At 48.1% G+C, this 25,526-nt stretch overlaps 6 protein-coding genes across 6 annotated transcripts; 5 read left to right on the forward strand and 1 right to left on the reverse strand.

Moving 5' to 3' along the window:
• Nucleotides 1–5,343: 5,343 nt before the first annotated feature.
• Nucleotides 5,344–7,784, forward strand: HD556DRAFT_1537277 (laccase; the record flags this gene model as incomplete). Its single annotated transcript, XM_041309653.1, has 12 exons — nt 5,344–5,507; nt 5,556–5,607; nt 5,660–5,728; nt 5,783–5,932; nt 5,995–6,070; nt 6,125–6,152; nt 6,203–6,929; nt 6,982–7,002; nt 7,078–7,208; nt 7,263–7,286; nt 7,337–7,401; nt 7,452–7,784. The coding sequence occupies 12 exons, from the start codon at nt 5,344–5,346 to the stop codon at nt 7,634–7,636; spliced, it is 1,692 nt and encodes a 563-aa protein (XP_041158341.1). The 3' UTR covers nt 7,637–7,784.
• A 1,379-nt stretch (nt 7,785–9,163) lies between these two features.
• On the forward strand, nt 9,164–11,415 carry HD556DRAFT_1309841 (laccase; the record flags this gene model as incomplete). Its single annotated transcript, XM_041300333.1, has 12 exons — nt 9,164–9,333; nt 9,382–9,433; nt 9,481–9,555; nt 9,610–9,770; nt 9,824–9,897; nt 9,954–9,981; nt 10,034–10,763; nt 10,821–10,841; nt 10,914–11,041; nt 11,099–11,122; nt 11,179–11,243; nt 11,297–11,415. The coding sequence occupies 12 exons, from the start codon at nt 9,164–9,166 to the stop codon at nt 11,413–11,415; spliced, it is 1,647 nt and encodes a 548-aa protein (XP_041158342.1).
• A 1,530-nt stretch (nt 11,416–12,945) lies between these two features.
• On the forward strand, nt 12,946–14,934 carry HD556DRAFT_1385029 (uncharacterized protein). The gene is made up of 10 exons (XM_041303359.1): nt 12,946–13,027; nt 13,085–13,141; nt 13,191–13,271; nt 13,491–13,687; nt 13,743–14,136; nt 14,166–14,307; nt 14,365–14,396; nt 14,452–14,529; nt 14,584–14,604; nt 14,642–14,934. The coding sequence occupies exons 2-10, from the start codon at nt 13,118–13,120 to the stop codon at nt 14,696–14,698; spliced, it is 1,026 nt and encodes a 341-aa protein (XP_041158343.1). The 5' UTR covers nt 12,946–13,027; nt 13,085–13,117; the 3' UTR covers nt 14,699–14,934.
• A 30-nt stretch (nt 14,935–14,964) lies between these two features.
• HD556DRAFT_1385037 (uncharacterized protein) lies at nt 14,965–15,796 on the forward strand. Its single transcript, XM_041303360.1, has 3 exons — nt 14,965–15,195; nt 15,253–15,486; nt 15,560–15,796. Exons 1-3 carry the CDS (start codon nt 15,171–15,173, stop codon nt 15,631–15,633), a joined length of 333 nt encoding a protein of 110 aa, XP_041158344.1. The 5' UTR covers nt 14,965–15,170; the 3' UTR covers nt 15,634–15,796.
• Nucleotides 15,797–16,651: 855 nt separating this feature from the next.
• On the reverse strand, nt 16,652–17,098 carry HD556DRAFT_1240588 (uncharacterized protein; the record flags this gene model as incomplete). Its single annotated transcript, XM_041298128.1, has 1 exon — nt 16,652–17,098. The coding sequence occupies one exon, from the start codon at nt 17,096–17,098 to the stop codon at nt 16,652–16,654; it is 447 nt and encodes a 148-aa protein (XP_041158345.1).
• Nucleotides 17,099–21,566: 4,468 nt separating this feature from the next.
• On the forward strand, nt 21,567–24,590 carry HD556DRAFT_1385058 (heterokaryon incompatibility protein-domain-containing protein). Its single transcript, XM_041303361.1, has 9 exons — nt 21,567–21,591; nt 21,651–21,806; nt 21,853–21,960; nt 22,017–22,160; nt 22,216–22,378; nt 22,432–22,649; nt 22,702–22,846; nt 22,899–23,005; nt 23,026–24,590. The coding sequence occupies exons 2-9, from the start codon at nt 21,714–21,716 to the stop codon at nt 24,529–24,531; spliced, it is 2,484 nt and encodes an 827-aa protein (XP_041158346.1). The 5' UTR covers nt 21,567–21,591; nt 21,651–21,713; the 3' UTR covers nt 24,532–24,590.
• The last annotated feature ends 936 nt before the right edge of the window (nt 24,591–25,526 follow it).

A 25,526-nucleotide genomic window follows, 5' to 3' on the forward strand; every position in this document is an offset into this window, starting at 1 on the left:
ACCATGCGATGCTGGAATCATCCGATGCTTCAAGGCACTATATCGCCGTAATTTTTGCGCGCGTGCTATTGATCTTGACGAAGCTGGCGAACGGGATATTTATAAAATTAATATTCTCGAAGGCATGACAATGGCGAAGCAAGCATGGTATGCTGTCACGTCCGAAACCATCAAACATTGTTGGGATCACACTGACATTCAAGTGTAAGTCATCTTTTGACCTCATTTTTTTGGGTGCTCAAGTCTATCACAGTGATCCAACGACTAACGCTGACACACGGCCTCACACGGATCCACTTGCGTGGAACATCGTCCACAAATTCGCAACTACCGAAATGTCCCTTCCCAATACGGAGAACAAGCTACAGGCTCTTCTTGGCGAGCGCTACATAGATTCTGATTGGAGACCGGCCCTCAAAGCTGTAATGGATGCTGAAGGAGATGTGGAGATGGCTTTAAATGCCATTGATGCACTTATGCAAGCTGCATCTCGTCGTACCGGCCTCAAAATTCGTATTCCCGCGCGCTCACAACAAGCTGCCCAGCTATCTTCTACCGAAGCTGCGCTTATGCAATCAGTCCGAGAACTCCAAGCACGCAATCGCATTTTCGGTACCTTGCCAACTATTGATGAACTTCTGGACCCCGCCGAGGAGAGAGATAAGGGAGAATTCTCTGCTTTTGAAGGTGGTGACTCATCCATTGCAGACACGGTCCGCCACGAAATTGCCGTTGCAAATGGTGAAGTTATCGAGGTTGATTCTGATGACGACGACGACGACGAAGCGGATCCATCAATCACTCGTCAAAATATTCTCGATTTGTGCCAGCAGCTTGAAGTTGGATGCATGCAATATGGTGATCCTCAATTTTCACTTGATTTATCATCACAACTTCGAAAGTTTCGCGCGAACCTACGACGCGAAGAACTACTTAATGCTAGACAAACTTCTTTAGAACAATTCTTCTCGGTATAATACATGTACTTCTGTAGGACTATGGACGATTTTCTGTCACACTTTTGGCGGAGGTCACATGCGTCACAATAGTGTGACACATATGCTATTGCATATGTCTCATAATGCATAAGGTCCTGTTTTGGACAGCGAATATTATAATTCAATTCAAAATTCGACCATCATGTGACACTGCACGTGATGTATTTGGTGACCTAGATTCCGCCGACTGTTCCGACTGATTCTGATTATTGATTAACTTAATACTACTGAATTAGATCTTGCACTGCAACCATCACCGCAACTAAGCATGGACCTCGAAGCACAAAGTGACTTGCGTCGGAAACACCTCATTCTTCTTGCGATAACAATCGCTATCGCTCAGATCACCTACTACTACAAGTTGCTACTTACATCCCGCGCTGAAAAAGTGCCATACCACACATCAATCTTAACAGGGAAGGCATGGGTGATTGAACTGATTACTGGTCACCCAGATCGTATCAAACATAATTTTGGCGTCCATCTTGAAGTCTTTGAGAGCTTGGTGCAGACTCTTCACAAGCATGGATTTGTTCAGTCGCGCAATGGCATCTCGGTCGACGAGCAACTTGGTATCTTTCTTTACACATGTGTGACTGGACTTTCATCTCGCCTCGTTGGGGAGAGGTTTCAACACTCTCCAGACACCATAACAAGGTAGTACATTCACATCTATTGATCTAATTCATTTAATATGACCATGTTCTAGATATTTCAAGCGGATGCTCTTTTTCTTTTCATCCCATCCGTTCTACACATCGCAAGTTAAGTTTCCTAACGAAAATACACCAATCTCCGCAATGATACATGACAACCCGTCATTCCGGTTCTTTGATCGATGCATCGGTGCCATAGATGGCACCCACATCCGTGCATTCGCATCACTCGACGACCATGTCGTCCTGCGCAACCGAAAGGGATTCTTGTCCCAGAACTGTCTGTTCATCTGCGATTTCCAGTTTCGCTTTACATATTCTCTCTGTGGCTGGGATGGCTCAGTCGCTGACGCATCACTCTGGAATGACGCACGCAAAACCGACTTATACATGCCTGCAGGGAAATATCTTCTCGCAGATGCCGGTTTTGGCACTTGTGACGCACTACTGATCCCTTATCGAGGCGTGCGCTATCATCTGAAGGAGTGGCGTCAGGCGAACCTTGCGTGAGTTTTCTCTGAGTCTCCTTAGTACTTAGTGTGATTAAATTATATGTACAGGCCCAGAGATCCTAAAGAGCTATTCAATCTACGACATGCTTCGCTACGCAACGTTATTGAACGTATTTTCGGAGTCCTGAAGCGTCAGTGGCGGATTTTACAGGTTGCGCCAGAATACAGCATGGAGATTCAAGCACGGATCCCAGCAGCGCTTTGCGCTATCCACAACTTCATTCGCCAGCACGATCCCGACTTCTTCGACCCCGAGGAGGATTATGATCTCGCGGAGAATGATGATACTCATGGTGCGGTATTGGGCACACTTTCAGAAGGACAGCCAGATGCTGGGGAGAGAAGGGAGGCAGACAACCGTCGAGATGGAATCGCTGCAGCGATGTGGACCGATTATCTTGCGGAGCGCGCACGTCGGGGGCTGCTGTAACTGTAGAATAGCCTGCTATACAGTTTTCATAGGGATCGAAGTTCAAAGTACTAGTACGTAGTACACAACAGTCTATCATGTAATTTGGTAAACGACAATGAATGTATCATGCATATCACACAGCTGGCGCCGCTTCTGCTCCAACCAGGCACGTCTTGTCTGCTCATTTAATGAGCAGAAAAGGACCGCCTGGCTCTCATGATCCGCTAAATAGTTAGCGATAGCCAGCTGCTCTTCAACACTTTCAAAAAGATCGCTGTTAGCATATTGGTTGAGGAGGGCGATAGCCTGCACGAGCCCGGCCATTGAAACTTGCTGGGGTGGTGATGGTAACTGCTGGGGGGCTGACAGCCCCATGTTCTTCTGCATCTCACGAACTACAGTGACAAGATCCTTCATACTTTCCGCGCCTTCCTGCTGAACTTTCAGCGTTGCAGATGGAGGACGACTCCGTTTCGAGTGACTGGAGCCTGCAGCGCTTTCAGGAGAGAGTGCGCTATATTTGCGCTTTGCTCCACTAGTATCGCTGACACTTGTCCATGCTCCCACTGAGGAGCCAGCAGAGTGAGAAAGATAGGTGGATGGGACAGATGGTGAGATGGATTCCGGATCCATACCCTGACTTGAATTTGCACTGGCCAGTAAGCCTGTGTCTGGAGTGCGCATGGTGGTGAAATTACGGTTAGGGGTCTGGGGGACGATAAAGCCAGTGGTAGTAGATGTGGTGGGACTTGGTGTGGGATTCAAGTTGAGGGCGGCACTAGTACTGGTGGAATGGGGTCGGAAGACGTATTTGCCTTTCCCCTGACTAGAAACCAGCTGCTCCATAAGGGCGAGGTGGGAGAATCCTTTGTTCCTGAAGGGCTTTGCGGTGGGATGGTGCTGCCAAAAGAGATGACATTGAGTACATGTATTAGAGCTCCTTTGTACGATACTCACCTTGATGTATCTGACCCAGACGTCATCATCTTTCAATGCAATACCTGCCCCATTTTCATCACTCCATGTGAATCCCGATGTATTCTTGATATCAACTACAGCATTATACAATGTTTTCAACTAGAAAGATATTGCACTGATGTTAGTGCCAGCGCCGATAAGAAATTTGAGTTCTTTTATGTAAACATACCGATGTCCATTTGTTCTTGCACACTGTCCCAGTCTTTACTGCACCCCTTTGATCAGGGAATTTCTTCTTCAGATCTTCTGCTGCTGCATTGAAAGCAGGTGCCTTGAAGCCACCATCACCTGAGGAAGAAAGAGCGCCCAGAAGAGACTCAAGCAATGCTGTTTCCTCCTCCTTTGTCCAGATCGCAGCAGCCTTGCGGGATGTGCCAGTCCCCTCAGCTTTCTTATCAGCAGGACCTTGAGACCGAAGGGAGCGTGTAGAACCAGTACCAGACTTATCAGACATTGTGATGGAATTAGTGTGCCACTCGACACGGTGAACCCGAGGTTCACAGCTGGCTTACGTGTAGTGTCACATGATGGTCGAATTTTGAATTGAATTATAATATTCGCTGTCCAAACAGGACCTAACGTTTTGGCGATCCCAACGGTATGCATTATGAGCATTTCAACTGTACAACCATTCCCATTTGGAGTCATCACATGGTTTTCTATCCTTGAGGAAAGAATCCGCTTTGAATACCGCCCTCGCATTACCTTTTCACAACATAATTACCGTGATATCACTAATGTACCTCTTGGTATACCGTGACTTGCTATAGTGTCCCATTCTGTGTGACGGTTCGTGCAACACCTTCGGAAATTGTCGTCCCGGCCAATGTTGTCCTCAGGTCTGTGTGAAACAATGCACTGGTTTGTGTTGCGAGCTAATCTAGCCCATAAGTAGGCGACGTTTAATCTGGAAATGGCAATCTTGCAATATAGCCGCACGATAAAACCGTTGTCAGTATCTTAGGTCTACAACAAGCTAACATGTATTTCAGCTTAGCAATCAGCACTCACTGATGGTTTCAACCTATATACTACCCCAAGATGATCTGGAACACACGACACGTTCTTGATCGTTAATGGACGGGGATGAAACTACGAAACAGGCACAGCATGCTCTGTTCCTGGATCGCCTAGTCACTGCCTGATCAGCGCTTTGACGAGCTACTAGTACATCACTCGGTTTGCTTCTCACAGTGACAGTATGGGTTAGAAGCTAGCATAACATCCCCGCTATGTCACCCGTTCTGTCAAGGTGATCATTACAATTATACACGTTGCCTAACACAGATAACATCAATATACACTTTTGATCGGTTTTAAGACACTTGGACAGGTCAGCGCCCACAGCGTATGGCCGCCTGACTAGGGGTCACTAGCTATCGGCATTCCTATACTTGACGAGTTGTCTTGGTTGTAGCAACCTAGCATTCGCACTGCTATGGGATATCTGAGGTCTGTTGGCTGTTCTAACTGAGTTAGTTTATGTTGTGCCATCCGAGTCATGATTTCATGGTACGCCACCATTCTTCAAGGTGTCGGCAGACAGTTTCTAACCCCACGAGCAGTACACTGTCGGTATTCAGATGTCCAAGGCGCTGAAGATCGCTGAGCAACCATTTCCGGGCCTGGAGAATTGATCGAGGCAACAACAGCTTTGAATCGGGAAACACTCAAGTCTATCTACCTCCCTGCGAGATAAAAGCTGCGAGAAGTATGCATCACAATCTTATCCTGCATCCCACTACTCTCCCGGGTGAAGAGAGTGCTACCTATTGTAAATATTCACAATGCTTATTCCTATTTTACTCGTTTCCCTCATTTCATCAATCAACGCTGCATCGATAGCATCTCGTTCGCAGTCCTACCCATTATCTCAGCCAGCAGTGCTTGGCCCCAAGACTAGAATAACCATAGGTAATAAGGTCATCGCTCCTGATGGCTTCGAACGCTCGTGAGTCTATTGCAATGGCACGCGAAGATCACTGCTGATCTTGAATAGAGCAACTCTAGTTGACGGTATATTCCCTGGACCATTAATTGCAGCCCAAAAGGTGAACATCCATTGATCTCTCCTTTCGTGCACCAGTGCTGACCTCACATCAGGGAGATGACTTTGCCATCGAGGTGGTCAACGAGCTCAAAGACGAAACGATGTTCAAGAGTACTAGTGTCGTAAGCATCATTAAATCATCCACGTTGTCGATCGATTAACCTTGTTTACTGCAGCACTGGCACGGTATCTTCCAGAATGGGACGAATTACGCCGATGGGGCATCCTTCGTTACACAATGCCCCATTGCGCAAAATCACTCTTTTTTACACTCTTTCTCCGCTCCGAATCAGGCAGGCACCTACTGGTATCATAGTCATTATTCTGTCCAATATGAAAGTATCACTCGAACTTTGCGCATGCAGTAGAGGACTGACCTCTTTAACAGTGTGATGGTCTGAGGGGACCCCTTGTAATCTATGATCCTGATGACCCTTTGGCATATATGTATGATGTCGACGATGGTGAGCGAACAACTGATTCATATTTACCCTCTGCTGACCATCTGTTGTTGCCAGCGAGTACCGTAATCACACTTTCTGACTGGTGAGTCTCATGCATATTGGTGATCTTCCTGCTCAGTGTAGTGTCACTAGGTATCACGTTGTGGCTCCGGTCTTGCGCCACATCATAGGCACGACCGCCAACTCCTCGCTCATCAACGGACTCGGTCGATACGCTGGCGGACCCATGTCTGATCTCGCTGTGATCAATGTCGTGCCAGGAAAGCGATATCGCATGCGCCTGGTTGCAATGTCATGCGACCCCAGCTTCCATTTTTCCATCGATGGCCACAACTTGACCGTCATCGAAGCAGATGGACAGCTGACCGAACCCCTGGTAGTAGATGAGCTCCGGATTTTTGCGGGCCAGCGCTACTCTGTGGTTCTGGTAGCTGATAAGCCGGTGGATAATTACTGGATGCGCAGTCTTCCTAATTTGACAAAAGCCTCCTACGAGGGAGGAATGAACTCTGCAATCCTGCGCTATCAAGGCGCCCCGATTGCCGACCCGACCACGGTCTATACGGCATCCAAGAACCAATTGAATGAGACTGACTTGCATGCTCTGATCAATCCCGGCGCCCCTGGCATTCCAGGGTATGGGAAGGCAGACATCAACCTCAACCTCTCGGTTAAGAACTCCAACGGCTCATTCTATGTCAATAATGTCACTTTCCAATCCCCCACCATTCCTATTCTACTCCAAATTCTCAGCGGAGCTCGAGAACCGTCTGAGCTGCTTCCAGAGGGGAATGTCATCGTTCTAGAGGCTAACAAAGTGGTAGAGTTGACATTGACAACAAGCGGTCCAGGTGGACCTGTACGTGTTTCCCCTTCCTTCAACTCTTATGTGGCTGACATACTTGTACCAGCATCCCATACACCTTCATGGGGTAAGTTAGCTGTAACTTCGACGGCATGGTTTCAGGCTGACTGATGATCATTAGCATTCCTTCGATGTCGTACAGAGCGCAGGGAGCAGAACCTTCAATTATGTGAACCCCGTTCGTCGCGATGTAGTCAGTGCTGGCAGCACCCCTGACCAACAAATGGTGATCCGATGGACGACGGACAATTCTGGCCCCTGGTTCTTGCATTGGTATGCCATCATTTGATCTAGTTGTCAAGAAGGATACTAACCCCGAACCAACAGTCACATTGACTGGCACCTCGATGCGTATGTTTGTCCACGTCCTCGTGAAAGAAATAGCTAATCCTTAAATCCAGCGGTTTTGCGGTGGTAATGGCCGAAAGTCCCTCTGACACCCGCGCACATTTGAACCCCGTTCCAGGTACGAAATATACGGGTAAAATGTACTTCCATGGCTGAACTGCTTCACAGAGGATTGGCATCAGTTATGTCCGGCCTTTGACTCTTTATCACCCTCACAGTTAGGGGCGGAGGTCGGGAGTCCTATGAAGAAGCATCCAAAATCAGCACACTTCTCTTCCCGCCATCACCACTTCCTTAGATACAGTAGTAAACGTCCTAATCATTTTCATCTCTTAGGGGGTATACTGGGGTAGCATACTGATGGACAATCTCTACTTAGCATATTTTACTCTACATAGAATAGGAACCGCTATAATTAACTCTCCCCGGTAATATCCGGTAATATTATTATACCAGGCCGAATTCCTTGACCTTCCTTTGTCATGACAACGGTCAATGCATGCTGCCGGAAATTCGTATTATTTCTCTCTGAACAATATCTAAGGACAGGAAAATTTGAAGCTTACCACATTACTCCACTAGTGTTCCCTCGACGTTCGAGCATGCCAGGGACCCAATACTCACCGACCTAACGCTTTGTGAGATACTTTTTCGATCTGGCGGCAGAGGCACGCCACGGCACCGCGACAGCTCATTCCTCTATATCAGTTTTCACCTGATATAGTACAATAAAGCATATGGAGAACATGAAAAGGGCTACTGGGACCGGTCACCGCGCTGGTTAGTCGGCATCACATATCCACAAGGATCTAACCATTCTAGGGTTACTCCACGTAGACTCTGGGGCCAAAGTCCACCGTGGCTGCGGCAGTCTTGGCTTCCATACTTCCGTGCACAGGTACAAACCTCAACCTTAAACCTATACGCTCCTATACATCAAGAATGCAACACCCTACCAAACCAACCAAAGTCGCCTTGACAAGCGTTCACTGCCAACAGGCCCGGTACATTGTACAGCCCCATCCACTACATCACAGTTCCTGGTGTCTGACAGTTGTTACTTACAGGAGCTCGGTAGTAGTAAGCGACTACTACATATTGATGATGCGGTTCGCGTGGACTCAGCAAGAGACCAGTTCGAGAAACGTGTCGAATAATTTGATCCTCATGCATCGGCGAAGATCCGTCATCCATGATAACAACAAAACGCTCTCCGGATTGCTCGCATCCTGAAATCGGATAGAACCCACTCAACGCATTGTGTTCGCCCACTCTGGACTCTCGCGGTGACTTGTTGATCAAACGAGCAAGATCAGTCAAATCGCGCCCAAACGAGACGGATTGAAATTCCGTTGCATTGCATGGTGGCGTGAAGTCAGGCACGGAGCCGAGGACACTTGTCAGGGGATGCACGTGGTGCGCACGGTTAGCTTCAATCGAGCGGCCAGGTAGAACAATTGAACTTCATTTCCAGTGTTCTACCGCTGGTTTGAATTGATGTATATGAATCCCTACAGGCACCAGAACTGGCTAATCTAAGTCATCATTCAATCTGCCGAATGACGACCATAGATAAATTAGGTCCTTCCAAGCCAGAACTTTCCAACTGAAAGTGACTCGGTGCCACTTGGCTGATCTTTCCGAACTTCCGTCCCGGTTCTCATTACTCCCATATGAGTGCTATGGTCAAACTTGGCATGGCGGGCTGTGGGCTTGTGCACCAATTAACTAGCCGGGGCTTGGCATTTCACGACTGTAACCTTTTTACGGTGAAATTTGTCACTCGCAGCCGAAGTTAGAATGAAGACTTCTATAAGAGCAAACCACATTGAGGTGAGTCCTTATGATCAAGTGCTTTCCATCCCTTTGTACTCAATACAATGCTCTTCCTTAATGTCATTTTCATGCTATGGTTTCATCTAGTATCTGCTGCATCCACCATCTCACGATCCAATCCCTATTCACTCAACTCTCGTTCATATACACTAGGCCCCAAGACTGACTTGGTAATTTCTAATAAAGTCATATCTCCAGACGGGTTCGCGCGCTCGTGAGTTTGTCTTTTGCCGTGTTCCTTGCATCTTAATCATTGATATAGTGTAACGCTTGCCGGAGGAACGTTTCCGGGTCCAATCATCACAGCCAGAAAGGTCCCTTTTTATGCCAATTCGATCGAGCCATCAGACACTGATTATAGTTGAAGGGAGAACACTTCGATATCAATGTCGTGAACAGACTCACCGACAATGAAATGCTCTTGAGCACCAGTGTGGTGGGTAAACATCTGTTCGGTACTCATGCATCAGGCTTATCCGAGTCTGTTTAGCATTGGCACGGAATCAGGCAGAATAGGACTAACTATGCGGATGGAGTCTCGTTCGTTACTCAATGCCCTATTGCGCAAAATCACTCCTTCCTGTACTCCTTCGAGGCTCGGAATCAGGCTGGCACCTTCTGGTATCATAGCCATTACTCGGTCCAACAGTGGTATGTTGATAAGAAATGTTTAACTCCGTGATCAATGATCCGAACCCTTTTAGCGATGGACTCCGCGGAGGTTTTATTATCTATGATCCTGAAGATCCCCTATCCTATTTATACGACGTTGACGACGGTACAGTGACTACTATCATAGTCATGAATTCGCTCATTTATGTAAAACATTCACAGAGACCACCGTCATCACTCTTGCTGACTGGTACATCTCAGAACTATTTATGACTTGCATTGCGCTCACCAATTGATCATAGGTACCATACAGCTGCCCCTGTTTTAGGCCATATAATTGGCACCAATGCATTTTCCATACTCATTAACGGTCTCGGTAGATATCCAGGGGGACCACTGAGTGACCTTGCAGTGGTCAGTATCGAGTACGGGAAAAGATATCGCCTACGCCTTATAGCAATGTCTTGCGATCCCACCTTTACGTTCTCCATTGACAACCATAACTTGACGGTAATCGAAGCGGACGGTGAACTGACGCAGCCCCTCCTCGTGGACTCGCTTCAGATACTTGCTGGACAGCGATACTCTGTTGTACTCGTCGCGAACCAACCGGTCGACAACTACTGGATACGGGCGCTCCCAAACACTCCAGGCTTGAACAACTTCAACAACAACCAGAACTCTGCTATCTTGCGATATAACGGTGCACCCGTTGCGGAGCCTACTACAAACCAGACCACCGGTACCAACCCGCTCTCCGAGAGCAATTTGCATGCATTCATCAATCCTGGTGCACCTGGGATTCCAGAGTACGGAAAGGCAGACATCAACTTGCATTTGGTGGTCAACATCAATGCTGGGGTATATTCGGTCAACGGCACCCCATACATCCCTCCCACGGTGCCCGCATTACTTCAGATCCTCAGCGGCGCACAGCATGCAACCGATCTCCTTCCAACAGGAAGTGTATATGTTCTAGGGGCTAACAAGGTCGTCGAATTGACGATGCCAGCTGTTGCTGCTGCTGGTCCTGTAAGTTTCCCGCACGTTCACCACGTTACACACATCTCATGGCATCCATCTCCTTAGCATCCGATTCACCTTCACGGTGTAAGTATTTCTGGTTACCAGTTGACATCCGATTGCTCACTGTAGTGATAGCATAGCTTTGATGTCGTACAGAGCGCCGGAAGCAGTTCTTTTAACTACGTCAATCCCGTACGCAGGGATGTAGTATCCAATGGGCTCCCAGGCGATCAGATGGTGATTAGATGGGTCACAGATAATTCCGGCCCGTGGTTCCTGCACTGGTAAGCACTGCGATATTGATGTATCTCGCACTAGCACTGATCTCATCATTTACATAGTCATATTGATTGGCATCTTGACGCGTACGTGTCTTGAGCACTGACATCTTCGACAGCCGTAATCTGACACGTGTTGCTAGTGGTTTCGCTGTAATCATGGCCGAAAGTCCTTCGGATACTCAGCGGCATCTGGGCCATATACCCCGTAACTATTCGATTGTCCATCTTATGCTCCGCTTTAACTGATGGTGTACACAGATGCATGGGACGAACTTTGCCCGACATATGACTCGTTAACCCCAGCTCAAATTGGAGCGCAGAATTCGTATCAGGAAGCACAGAATATGAGCACAAGGCTATTTCCCCCTGTTATATAGTGTTCATGGAATAGCACCATCAGGACTCTCATAATTGAGATATACACAGTAGCACTATCAATGACAATCTATCGTGGGCCATCACATGCAGGTGCTCTCTGTATTTGATGCGAGCTGCTCAGATTACGTTCTAATGAGCAAGCCACCGTGACATGAAGCCATACCGAATGCTGTTAGTACCCACCCACTAACCGCAGACACAGCTGGAAGCGTGCTCTGTTAGGCTCCCTAGGCAGACGTCCAAATATAGTTGTTCCTTTCTTGCCATGTGCTGTATGTCGGCTGCTGGCAGAAGGTCGCCCATACGGAATCTACGCGATTCCGATAATAACTGACAGGATGAACCAGTGCGTGTTAGACGGTAAGCCGTGTCACGGAGGACATGCAGGAAATGGCTAGTCTGCATAAAATCTGCACAGACTGCGTGCCAAAGTCCGGGGACGTGTCTGCGTAATTTAGTCAAGACTGTCGCTTAACAAAAGGTGGTAATACTGAAAGTCTGTGTTTTAGTATCGCGGACGGTATTTATGTAGATTATGGGAACTCCAGTAAGCCAGTGTGCTTGCAGTCTGCGATCGGAAGGATCCGGGCGGTCAAAGGTGTCTGCATGATCGCAACCACCCTGCCATCTACGTCAGCCACCAATACGTATCCCGTCATGTCAACCGTCATGCCATCCCGTCATCCTTGTCAGCTTGCCGTCACGGTTCTAGTCATCTTGAGGCAGGACATGGTAGCTACAGGCTGGGAGCTGCAGACAACGGCATAGTGTTGACAGACACGCATGAAATAGGCAAACACAGTAGTAGACAGACAGGCCCGGGGAAGCGTGAGAGACTCGCAGGGACAAGGAGAGATGGAGGCAAAGATCCTGATGGCAGGCAGGCGGGATGATAGTGACGTAGTACGGCAGCCTCGACAGACTTCCCAGCACTTTCTGAATCCGTGCAACTCGCTGACAGGACACGAGTATCCACTTTGCACACAGACCGGCCGAATCCTGCACTCTCTGGTATCCCGGGTGGACCAATTAGATCAAAGCAAGTGATGAGAATACGAGGGTCGTTCAAGGCTTAGTAATCTGCATCAAGAGTAACTTTGTTCACACTCTAAAACTGATGCCGCTTCGGGGCCGCAACCTGCAGCTGGCACGATCGTCGATGATATGTACGGCTGATCATTATTTGAGTCTAACACCTGACTTCTACTCCCGCCAAGGGACAGACCAATCCGAGTTGAGCTCAGTGTTTTCCCGTGGTGAGTGGCTTTAAGATCGGCCAAGAGCAAGTGTGGGACTAGCCTGGGATGGCTTGGTGTGAAGTCGGTGCTCGATTATGGGACTTTGGGAGTCTGCCTAGGAAACAAGGGGGACGGTGGTGCGGCCTGGGACCAGATTGCAGAACCACAGTCTCCGGGAATCACATACTTGTTGATCCCGAAGTGAATGTACTTCCAAAACTTGAATGTCGTATGGTTGTATCGAACGTTTTTCCAAGGATTATGCCCTAATTTAGTAAGTATGCACTGCGATTAGTAATGGGTGATATCGGACGAGGGAGAGGCTTATAATCAATCTCAAACTCGTTTCACTACTCCATCGGTAGCTTAATAAGGTACCTTTTCGCTCCCATTTTAAAGGCTGTTCTGACGCTCTTTCCATCTTGTTCCGGATCTACTATTATCGCACTCTCGTCGATTCATCATGGGTGTCCTCGATATCGTTCCCGTTAGTACAGTCAATCATCGGGCAAGCTGATCCACTGACGCCCTCGTAGGCTGGTGTCCTAACTGGAGATAATGTTCGCAAGTTGTTCGACTACGCAAAGGAGAACAAGGTACATTTCTCTCGATTCACTGTATCCTTTATCTTAATGAGGCGCCTTGCGATTCAACTTCAATAGTTTGCCATTCCTGTGAGTGCCTTCCCTATCGGAGGTAAAGATCCTGCTGAAACGATGATATCTTCACCAGGCTATAGTGAGTGACGAAATCAATCAGAGTCTCCTGGCTTAACTCCGTCAAGAACGTCACTTCCTCATCCACCGCTAACGCGGTCTTGGAAGCCGCAAGGTCAGCAAAAGGGCCTTAGTCATTCACGAAATGCTCATATCCAGCTCCGCAGAGACATCAAGGCTCCAATCATCCTCCAGGTCTCTCAGGGTGGAAGTGCCTACTTCGCCGGGAAAGGTCTTTCAAATGACAACCAGCAAGCTTCCATTCTGGGAGCTATCGCTGCTGCCCACATTCGCACAGTCGCGAAGGCCTACGGCGTGTGAGTCTTACCTTTGCCTGGGATCTATGTTATTTTGATCCACGATGGATATCAGGCCTGTCGTTCTTCACAGCGACCACTGTGCCCACAAGCTCCTTCAATGGTTTGATGGCATGCTTGCTGCCGATGAGGCTTATTTCAAGGAGCACCAAGAGCCCCTTTTCTCTTCACACATGCTTGACCTGTCCGAGGAGCCAAAAGAAGAGAACATCGCAACTTGCGTCAAGTACTTCAAGCGCATGGCACCTATTGGTATTTGGCTAGAGATGGAAATTGGTATCACCGGAGGTGAAGAGGACGGTGTTGACAACACTGGTGTCGACAACGCATCCCTCTACACGCAACCCGAGGACATCTACGATGTTCACGCTGCTTTGAGTTCTATTAGCCCCAACTTCAGCATTGCTGCTGCGTTCGGTAACGTGCACGGCGTCTACAAACCTGGAAACGTCAAGCTCCAGCCTGAGTTGCTGGGAAGCACCAAGCTTACAGCAGCCAAAAACTCGGTGGCAAGTCCGAGAAACCTCTCTACCTCGTGTTCCACGGTGGTTCCGGGTCAACCAAGGAGGAGATCAAGACTGCAGTCGACCATGGTGTCGTCAAAATGAACGTTGATACTGGTAAGTCTGTTAGGTTTAGCAATGAATTCAGTCGCTGACGCGGAAACTGTCACTCAGATACCCAGTTTGCTTATCTCGCTGGTATCAGGGTACGATTGACCATCAGTCCTGGAGATCGCGCAATGGCTGACCGTTATCTCTCAGGACTTTGTTTTCAAGAAAAAAGATTACCTGCTCACTCAAGTTGGTAACCCCGAGGGCGCAGACAAACCTAACAAGAAGGTTCGTTACTAGCTTATCTTTTCTGAGATTTCTGTCATTCATGTTTGATTGCAGTTCTATGACCCCCGTGTCTGGGTTCGTGAGGAGAAAAACGCTCTCGGCGCGGGTCAAGGAGGCTTGCAGTGACCTCGGCAACGTTAGTGAGTGTCAAATTGAGCTTGATCGTTGATCGGTCATTGACGTGAACATCGCCGTAGACCGCTTGTAAAGAAAGAGCCTGTGAATGCATGTATAACTTCGAAACAGAGTTTCAAGATGTGTACTTCTGTGAATGCTCGGATAATTATGACGCCCGAAAGCAGCCTTGTTCTATTAATTTAAATCATAAACATGTTGGATGTTCTGCAGAACTGAAAGGAGACCGTCGTGACTCGTGAACGTATGAAGAGCTCCAGGTCCTATCTTGGACCTTGGTTGATGGAAGCGTCGGAATTTGACAACTGTGGGTGGCTTCCAATTGGCCGAACTTCTGTTGATTTTTGACAAATTCTTGAACCACTGTTGTAATCCACGGAGTGTACATCACAACTGCACCACTAACATCCATCTCAATCCTGAGGCCTGAGGCATCTTGCCTTGTCTATAGTCTGTAATTCAAAAGTTCCTGCTCGACTCGATCCAGTATTTGTTATTGTAACAACATGACTTCCGCTCTGAACGATTTTAGTACGTGATTGTTAATCTTTACTCCGCTCGACTGCGACTCATACTTACCACGCACAGTCTATGCTTCTTTCCTCATTCCGATCTTCTTCACCATCGAATGCACCAGATGCGTTCTCTACGTCTCCGACAGAACGCCTGGCAGCGGTCCATTGCGCTTGGTCGTCTTACTACTCAACATCCTCGCGGTTGGCCCACTCCAAGTGATTTTTGGATGGGTGCTAATGGTCGTATGGTTCCCTGTGCGAGCTCTTCTGTGGTTCATGGGTATAGGAAGGGGTGCGCCGAAGAAAGGTGCGTGTGTTTGGTCTCTCCTTTGCTCGATGTGCCAGATGGCTGACGATCAATTCATGCGTCATGTATGTAGGCTCGGCGGCTGCAACAGCGCGATTCTATGAATTCAAGAAGAGACGAGCTCAGAACAGGCGAGGAGAAAGTTGATCAGCAGGACTTGAGGTATTATCATATGATTTTCTTGGGTTGGATGTACCTCTATAAGTGTATTGTTTCTTGCACTAGTACTGTTGTTGTTTTATGATTGCTGTCGTCGTTTTATTATATTTATGCTCTCCTTCGAAGTGTAACTTCCTAGGTGCAACACCCTCGCCGAGCTAAACTTCAGATTCAACATTTTACCGCACCGAATGAACCCATAGTACAATCACGTGACCGCGTATTTACCGTTAGCCTGTGTCCAAGAAATCGATAGCGAAGAACTGACGCGAAATGCGCCGAACAGCCTCAGGCGGAATAATTCAATTGCGCCATAAATATATAGCACAGATGTAATTTATGCTGAGAGTCCTTAAGTAGGTAAGCATATTACGATCCGGATACGAGATGTCTTAACATTTATTCATGTCGTAAACGGAACCGATGTCTTTGACCTGTGCAATGATATCGTGATCTGACGCGATTTGAGGGTCGTTCAAGGCGAACAATCAATCGCAACGCTGGATCAATCAATTCTGAATCATCCAATTCTCGTTCTTCGGGAGAATCTTGTAATGGGGACCCAGGTAGGATACGATCATCCGAACCCTGCGTGTTGTCTTCGAAGTCAGCCAGCCCGAGAAGATGACGAACGAGCAAGAATGACTGTCAAGTGGGCCGTGCATGCGAAAACAGAAGAAACCTGTCTTGCGTCGAGATTAGCAAGTCACGAAGTCTGTCGGCCTTGACTTGATACGTAAATTGGTCTTCACGAGGTCGCGTTGTTTAACTTCTTTGACAAGGAATACGATGCAGAGCAGATGCAGACGGCGTTGTACAAAACGGGAGGCGCTCAGTTTATCAAGTATGCTGTACATTTTCACAGCTAGCTTCAAATCCCCGGAGTGTCGCAGCACGAAGACTTGATATCTGCATCTCGTTTTAGATGGCAGAGGGTGTGGTTGAGCTTCGTATGAAGTGATGTCTGCAGGCAAACGACTATTGAACTCGGAAGATCTTCCGACAGTCAGGCAGTAATGTCCCCTGACTGAGCTACCATCTCCTGCAAAAGCCGTTCGAGTACCTTTTGTTTCTTCTCACCATACACAATAGGTAGCTGGACGCCGAAGGTTCCGAACAGAGGGTATGCGATGTCCTGCAATGTGGTGACACGCCTCGACACGCATTGCAATCTTTCTCGTGCGCGTCTCATCCCGGGAAGGATGTCGACAAGAGCCCGTGCATCTATACCTGTTGTACCTTGCAACTCCTGCATGATCTGGGGAGACTCTTTGTGGTTCGGAGAGTGGTCATCGAGATGTAAGGTCCAATCATTCTGGTAGAAGAGAACGACCTTGGGAGCCAGAAATTTGGGAACAGTCCATCCCCGTATTCCAAGTGCTTTTTCCAGCGCGCCAGATTTCGATGAAAGCGCTCTCCGACCTTGCCTTACTGCGATTGGCAAAAATAGCATAGGTTGCAAAATCCAGGTCGATCGCTGCCGAGTAAGTCCCGATAGCCTTGTCATACTCGCCCGCAGTAAGGACAGCGTCTCCGCTTACAGCAAGGTCTGCAACTCCGTTAGCAGTATAGAGCATGCTGCATTCTTGCTTGAAAGCTGCATCACGGCGTGAAACACAAGTGAGTATTGTAGCCTGTAGACGTTCCGAAAGACTTACCAGTACACCCAATCAAGGCAGCTTGCCTTCGTAGCATCATCACTCATATCCATCATACATCGGTACGATTTGAGGACGTCTCCAGGTCTACCCGCATGGAGGAATGCATGACACCGATTCTTGTTTGTAATTTGCCGCAAGGACCTGAAGTCCCACCCGAACAGCTGGGCTTTGGGCATGAGAAGCACGTTGAGTTATCGACGTACCACGGCAAAGTCTCCATATCTGGAATAAATGGCTGATTCAGGTAAGAACGTGCGGATGTTGATAGCGGTAGTGAAGTGGTCAGTTTCATCGTAACGCGCGCTATCCAAGACGTCGATTCCGATTTGAAACATGCAGATATGCCTGATGTGTGAAATTTATAAATATCCGTCAAACATATATGGACTGGATATATGGTTTGAAACTGACTTCCACAGTACGACAAACAAGAGTGTCAGCATTCATGCGACAACCAGCTCTTGAGCACGCTGCATTGCGTCCTCGTACTGATTTGCATTAGAAAGCACAATAGCCTGAAAACGGCAATGAGAAAGGGACTCTGCGAGAAATAGTAAGCGTACCTTGAACTAAGTCGATAGGGAGAGGATCAACTGTTTGCGAATCTCTGGTGAATATGGACGCGAGGTCGAATGCTTTCATCGCATTTTGAGGTTCATTGTTCCACAGAGAGCAATGCCTTTGGAGATACAACCTGTCGAGGAGGGCTGAATGCTGGTAGACTATTAGTCAATATGGAAGCAAACGAAGTGGCTGGAGATGCAACGTGAACTTACATTGTTACTGTTCGCTTGAAGACTTCAACAACAACACGTCCTTAGAACGAGATGAGATAACGGAGGTACAATAGATGAATAGGAACGTACTTCTATGACCCGTTCCTGGGGAGAATCCTCTAGCAAAGCGATACCAGGTACTACCCATTGTGAGACCTTATCGGCACTCCCGCTGATGATATACTTGCCATTCATTGAGAATGCGACACGATACACATTATCGGAGGACTTGAATATGGCAATGGTTCGTCGACTAGAGGGTCGCCAGAGGCGGACGTGTTTACCATCGGATGCAGAGGCGACAAGTATGCCAGCAGAGTTCACGGAAATGGCATTCACCTGATAAGTATGGCCTGTCCAGGGATCACCGACCTGCTACCAGGTTGATGGATCCCAAACCCATATCAAGAATGATGCTCACTGAGAGAAGCCGTGAACCATCGGATGATCGGGCATCCATGCGAGTGATAAGTTGAACACAGCGTGAGCACTGAGCCGTGAGGTTTGCGATGCATTCCTTCGTGTCCGTAATTAAAATCTGGACTCATCAGTGGATCCTGAATGTCGCAATAGCAAGGTATTCTCCAGATGGTGCATACTGAATGCAGTAGACTGCTGCATGGCAGTCAATTAGATTTCATTGCAGATGCCAAGTTGTGATGTTCCAGAGCTTCACGGCGCCATGGATCCAACGAACTGGTTGCTAGCAGTGCACCATCTGCAGAAAAGTCCAACGAGTGGATCGACCCGAAGTGAGCTTTTATGATTTTGGGTGAGAGAATTATAGTGTCGCTTGTCCCAAACGATAAGCTCTCCGTTATAATCCCCGCTCGCTATGAACTGCCCGTCTTTCAATAGCAAACACCGCGATTGCCCGTAATGCGTAAGTTAGACTGCGTTGTGACGCCCCTCCATTTTCTTCAACACAACGCTTTTTTTCAAGTCCCACAGGCAGAGTGTCTTGTCTACCGAGCCCGTGACTTGGACTACACGTCGTCCACCAGGGAAAGCTGCGACTGCACGTACAGTATCTGTACGAGCCTCAGGCTCTCGTATTGCCATGCGAGCGATGGACTCCGCTGCTTCCCACATTCTGCTGTCGGATGGTGATGTTGGGATGAAAATTGTGGACGACTTGATACCGTACTGCAGTGGATAACAGAGGCTCGAATATATGCACCGGACCCTGGTCGGTTTGTTTCACATTGGCCCCCTGCTCGCTTCTTAAGCCTCTTCACCCACAAACGGTTAAACCAGTTGTATTGATCCATTTTGTGATAGACATTGACCTTGTTTCAAATACAAATATCTCAATTGGGCGGTTGTCTGTGTCTCCATTCCTGCAACAGCCCTGGGTACTACCCTGGAGGAAGCGGACGTACGTGGCAGCCTTGATTCTCTATTATCACACTGACGCAGGGCTGAAAATAGCAACATATTGTAATCGCACGCATGGAGATTACAACAGATTACTTGATGTGTGGCGAGTGCTCAACAGCTCGATCGACCAACAATATTGATGAGTCTATAATTGCAACTAGAGCACAGGCCTGCGCAGCGTGACTGTCGACTGCTGGGGTCCGCCCACCTGTCTCGGATGCCGAAACGTTGACTTTATTCTAGGTCCTAACAACACTGGATCATCCAGCCTGAGATGACAGGACCCGTGATGTTAGTGAAAAGTACCCAAAGATGTGAAGGATGCATTTTGAGACCTCAATACGGGTTGCTACCTCTTTGAGCTGGCCTTGTCTTCCGCCTTTTCGCCATGGTATTATGGTGGGAGACCTGCTCATTTCCAGCCTGTTCTGAGTCTTCTGAGAGTATGTTCAAATGTGTATCCTTGGAACATTATACTGCTTCCGCCCATCTGCTCGAGGTCGACGGTGCCGATCCGGAGTGCAGTCTTGCCAGTGTAGAGTTCATGCCCTAGTGGTGCCTGAAGTGCTCTGAACGTGACGATGATGTGAAATTGGCTGACTACGCTACTGATGGGCGTTCTGCGGCACTGCCATTACACAATACTACTACATAATTAGTATGATATGACTTATATCGGGACCTACTCGGACCAGGTTGCCCTGTTTCATTTAGCATTTGGCAGCGTGTACAGAATTTACATCAGCCCATCGTAATTTTCCCCCAGGAGAGCTTCGCCTTAGGCGTCCGATAAGAACTGAGCTGGTTCGGAATAGAAATGCTTGTTCTGTATAACGTGGAGTAAGTCCCCACAACATTCACTGCTCACAGCAAGCCTACCTCAATTGTGCTAAACACTATCAACATCCTTCTGAATGGCACAGTCAGCATACCCCTTCCTTCTGATCACCACACCTGTGGGAGCTTTCGAAGCTCGTGAATGCGCCGTATCTGCAACCGCAGTCCCCGATGCTCGTGAATGTGCTGTATCTGTAGCTGCAGTCTTCCCCGATAGACGACACATGGTGACCGGCTTGGGAGATCGCACGCTTTGTCTGTGGGACTTGGAGACAGGTCTTGTGTTGAAGGAAATGAAGGGACATCGCACCTGGGTGGGGGCAGTGGCAGTATCGGGAGATGGGCAGTTGATAGCAAGCGGTGATGCTAACGGAGAGCTCATTGCATGGGACGGTCACACCGGTGAATCTCTCACTCAACCCATCAGAATTCACTCCAAACGGATCGTGTCGCTGGACTTTTCTCCAGTCGGCGCAGTATTGGCGAGTGGTTCATGGGACACCACAACAGAGCTCTGGAGCACAGGGACATGGCAGATGCAAGGGAACGTCATCGATTGTAGTGATTATGTTCATTGTGTTCGGCATTCCCCGACTGGCGAATATCTCGCCATCGCAACATCGAAGGATATTCAGATATGGACTACAAGCAACAGGCAATGCATCGCACGTTGCCAGAGTTACGCTGCGCCCCATCCAGCCTGATTATTCACTCGCATGGACGCCTGATGGTACACGTTACTTTCAGGCTCCAATCCAGATCCCACCATACAGGAGTGGGATACATCAACGTGGCAGCAAGTCGGTGATCCCTGGAGAAGTCATACTGCGGCCAACCCTATTACTGGGGACCCCACTGCTAGCTTCGTAGCCTCCGCATCCACGGACCACCCTCGACTCCGGCGGTTGCTGGATCGACGAACCATCGCCATTTTCAAACACTCTGATGGCGTGTACTCTGACACTTACTCCACGTATGGCAAGCATATCCGTGGTGAAGGTAAAGGTAGGGAGTTATTGGATCGGCATTGGCCAATGCTGGAAGACTCTTTGGTCGATTCCAAGGTATGTTTTTACCATCGGCTCTGATAAATGTGAACGTGCTTCACGCAGATCCTCACTATGAACACCGCAATACGCAATGCATGCATAACTGGGGATTTGCACACTGCTGAAGCTCTGCTAACACGACAGATTTACGCTGACCACAACGACCACAACGCCTATGCCTGTCGCTCATTTGTTAGGGCGCGAAAAGCCGATTGGGACCGCGCGCTTGATGATGCACTCGAGGTGGGGTACACTGTCCCATCATGACTCTGAAAGGCTAACTCACTTTGATGGTGACATAGTCCATCAGTATTCAAGATTCCTTGACCGGTTGGATCTCCAAGGGCATCGCCCTCTGCGGAAAAATGCAGGTCGAGGACGGGATGGAAGCATTTGACCTCGCGTTCATGTTTACCAACGAATACTCAAAGACTACCCATATTCTCCTCCTGATTAAGGCACGTCAATATTTTCTCGTGTTTCACTTTGCTTCACCAAGTTCAGGCCATCGCTTATTTCAATGCAAATCAACACGAGCACGCCATCATGCGCATCCAAAGGTTGGATAACGTTTGTCTTAAGGCAGATATTCCTGTTTGTCATATCGTGGAAGTGAGTGCCGAGCACTCTCAGACTCACGGTCGTTGATACTGAACTTTTAATATCAGGCGTACCTACGTCTCCAACTGGGGATAAACGCCTTTGATAGTGCCTATGAAAACGAAGCTGATGAACACTTCGCTGTCATTATCAATACCATCGCTTCCACCTCTCAGTCAGCCATTCATTCTACATATGAGGACTTCGTCGTGGTATGTAGATACAATGCAACCGAAAAACTTGATGTTCAACTCCGCGATCTGCTAGCTCTTTGGATGGAACCTCAAGGAACTGTGGCAAATTGCAAGCCAGAGACGGTGCGATGCACTCCTCCGGGCAGGTATGCTTCGAGAAGCCCATGAATCGTATCGATATATGATGGATATGAGCGACGAAGCGACCAAGGCTAACTGCCTTGGTTGGTCCACTGGCAAGTCTTCAGTCGTATTACCAGACTACAGATCTTACTCGCATTTGGCATAGTTTTCAAGCAAAGATGCAGTGCGCTCTATACTGTCGACGGAGATGCCCTTCCGGCGAGCGGAGATGCTGCATTGGATGCACACGATTTCGATAAAGCTATTGATCTGTACTCGGCGGCGATCGACTTGGATTTTGCAACCGAGGCTATCTTTGCAAACCGCAGTAAGGCTAGGTTAGAAGAAATGCTATGGGACGATGCACTCTTCGATGCGAAAAAGGTAGGATTGCATCTATTGCTTCATAGCTTATGCTGATTTTGGTAATACCTAGGTCATCGAACTCAGCCCTTCCTCTTATCTTGGATACCAGTTGAAACATGCGGCGATGCATGGCGCACAACACTATGAGGAAGCCATCGAAGCTTTCCAAGTTATGCTATCCAAGTTGGACAATTCTGCCGACACTCAGTTACAAGGTAAGCCCCGAAAAGCACATGTATACCTCCAGATGGTTGAATATTTCCCCAGAGCTGCGCCGACAATATCTCAGTCCATCCGAAGCAGAGGCTGTGATTGAAAGGACCATTTATTTCGAACTTGAATGCGCCCCGCTTCGTCTACTTACATACCCGCTGGTCGTTTATACGATCGAAAGGCACAGATACATGCCTTCAGGACGAGCGCGGAGTACAAGGAGCTTCTGTCATCCACAACGAAGCATGCAGATCTCCGCACAGAGCGCATCGAAGAAGTGGTGGCGAAATACTTTAGTTACGTCATGCTATCACATAGGTGGGAGAGGCATGAGCCATTACTGTTCGACATCCAGGACAAAGTGGTGTACGACTTGGATTCCGTTGGCGGCGTCGCGAAGTTGCAGTCATTCTGCAAAACTGCTCGTACGGCTGGGTACCGATGGGGGTGGATTGATACATGCTGCATCGACAAAAGTAATAATGCCGAGTTCCAAGAATCGATCAACTCCATGTTTGCCTGGTATCGCCATTCAGCGCTTACGATTGTCTATCTCTCGGATGTTCTGCCTTCGTCCAAATCTGGCGCAATGGCAAAGAGCGCTTGGAACACTCGAGGATGGACATTACCGGAATTACTTGCCCCCAAAATCATTCGCTTCTATCAAAGTGATTGGACTTTGTATCTAGATGACCACTCTCCCAACCACAAGCAGTCTGTCGCGATCATGCGGGAGTTGGAGTATGCAACGGGCATAGATGCACGGACTCTTGTCACCTTCCGTCCCGGTATGAGAGATGCCCGAGAGAAACTACAATGGGCATCGACACGCGTCACCACCGTGCATGAAGACGTCGCATACTCGTTGATGGGTATCTTTGGTATCAACCTACCTGTGATGTATGGCGAGACGAAGCAATATGCGCTCGGGCGTCTCTTGCAGGAGGTTGTGACTCAGTCAGGCGACCTCACTGCTCTCGACTGGATCGGGAAACCATCCAAATTCAACAGCTGTCTTCCTGCGGACATCACTTCATATGCAACCCCACCGTACACGCTACCATCTATATCTGAAGATGAGATGGAGAGATCGGTCTCATCACTGAAGAACACTGTGGTTATCGAGTCGGCTTTGAAATTGTACAGAAAACTGGACCGCTGGAGCGGTCCACATTTTTCTCACTGCCGGCTTCATCTGCCATGCATCACATTCCCTGTCACGGCAGTCAGACGGAGGCTCGTTGAACACGAGGAGACCCATTTAACGTATGAAGTCAAGACAGACGGGCTTCATAACGTGAAGATTACCACGGAGGAGAAGTTACCTCAGTTCTCACGAGGAAGACCCACTCGACAGTCATTCTTACTCGTCCGTCCCTGGGATCCTCGTCTCCTTGGGCTACCTGACTTTTTAGACGACGAGCAGAGCGTGGATGATTGGAGTGAGCTGGAATCACTATCATCATGTTCATCCTCTGGAGAACAGTGGTTGGTCCGTTCGGAATCTCACTCACAAGCGTTACGATTACTGTTTCGCCTTGGACAGCCTTTCACCGCATTTTTGCTAGCGCAGCAACGCGGTGGAGAATACAAGAGAATTGCGTCAGATCGTCATATTATTGCACAAGTTCAAGACATTGCTTCTGTTCGCCACATGATGGACGTCAGGATGTTGGAGATATTGTAACTGTAAGAGCATGATAATATACCCGGAGAATATAGTTCAGACGTATATAATGTAGAACCAAAGTTTTTAATGTTTTTATGGACGTTAGGATATATTAGAAATCTTGTGACTGTACGAGCATGATATTTACCCGCAGAATATATTTCAGGACAATTCAGACATATATAGAACCAATGTTTTTTTATGTTATATATGCACAGTTACCTATCTACTGCATGCGACACTGCCGTGGAAGAAGTCTGTGCACATAGGCCAAATAAAATTCTCTTGACCCTGGTTTCTGCGCCTTCAAGGTCAGCCCTGCCATTCGTAAAATGTAACGGGAATGATGTCGGAATTGCGTCACTGAACAATCGGTCCGCAATCTGTTTGGCAATGAACAAACAGCAACTTGAAGCTCTGTTGGAGTTGCCGACATGGGAAGCGAGGTTCTTCGGCTGCAATGTGTATCTGTTACACGTACTATGAGAGTTTGTATGACTTGGTGTGCTATGAAGGAGATGTTTTACAAGACTTGAGCTGAGCAATTTTCACAGACCTGATGTGCAAAGGGGTGTGAATACGTGTCTGTTTCCTGAACAAGGTGAGTAGGGAGGAATAACACACTCCAAATGTGCCCGGATATATGCAGAACAACCATGATGGCCCGGGTGTTTAGCGCGGTGTGTTTGGCCCAATATGAAAAGCTGCAGCAATGAGCCTGGGCCCTGCTGCAAGTTTGGACCAAAGGCATAGCCTCATAGTAATGGTGTCTGATAAGACATGGCGATCATGTGTAATAGGCACTTGTTAAGGTACCAAGTACTATTAGTACGCACTCCCTCTGATGCCATTGGTAGCACATGTATAGCGGTGCAGAATGTCCTATTGGGAGTATTTTAGCTATGAATGATATGTATATGCAAGCACGGGAAGGAGCAAGGTGAGGCTTGTGCTGGCTTCGGGAGGTCTTCTTATTACGTTCTTACGTTGCACTGCTGGCACCTATTACTAGT

Source organism: Suillus plorans (assembly GCF_016647745.1).
Source record: "Suillus plorans strain S12 chromosome Unknown HD556scaffold_42, whole genome shotgun sequence".
In the NCBI taxonomy this organism is placed as follows: Eukaryota; Fungi; Basidiomycota; class Agaricomycetes; order Boletales; family Suillaceae; genus Suillus; species Suillus plorans.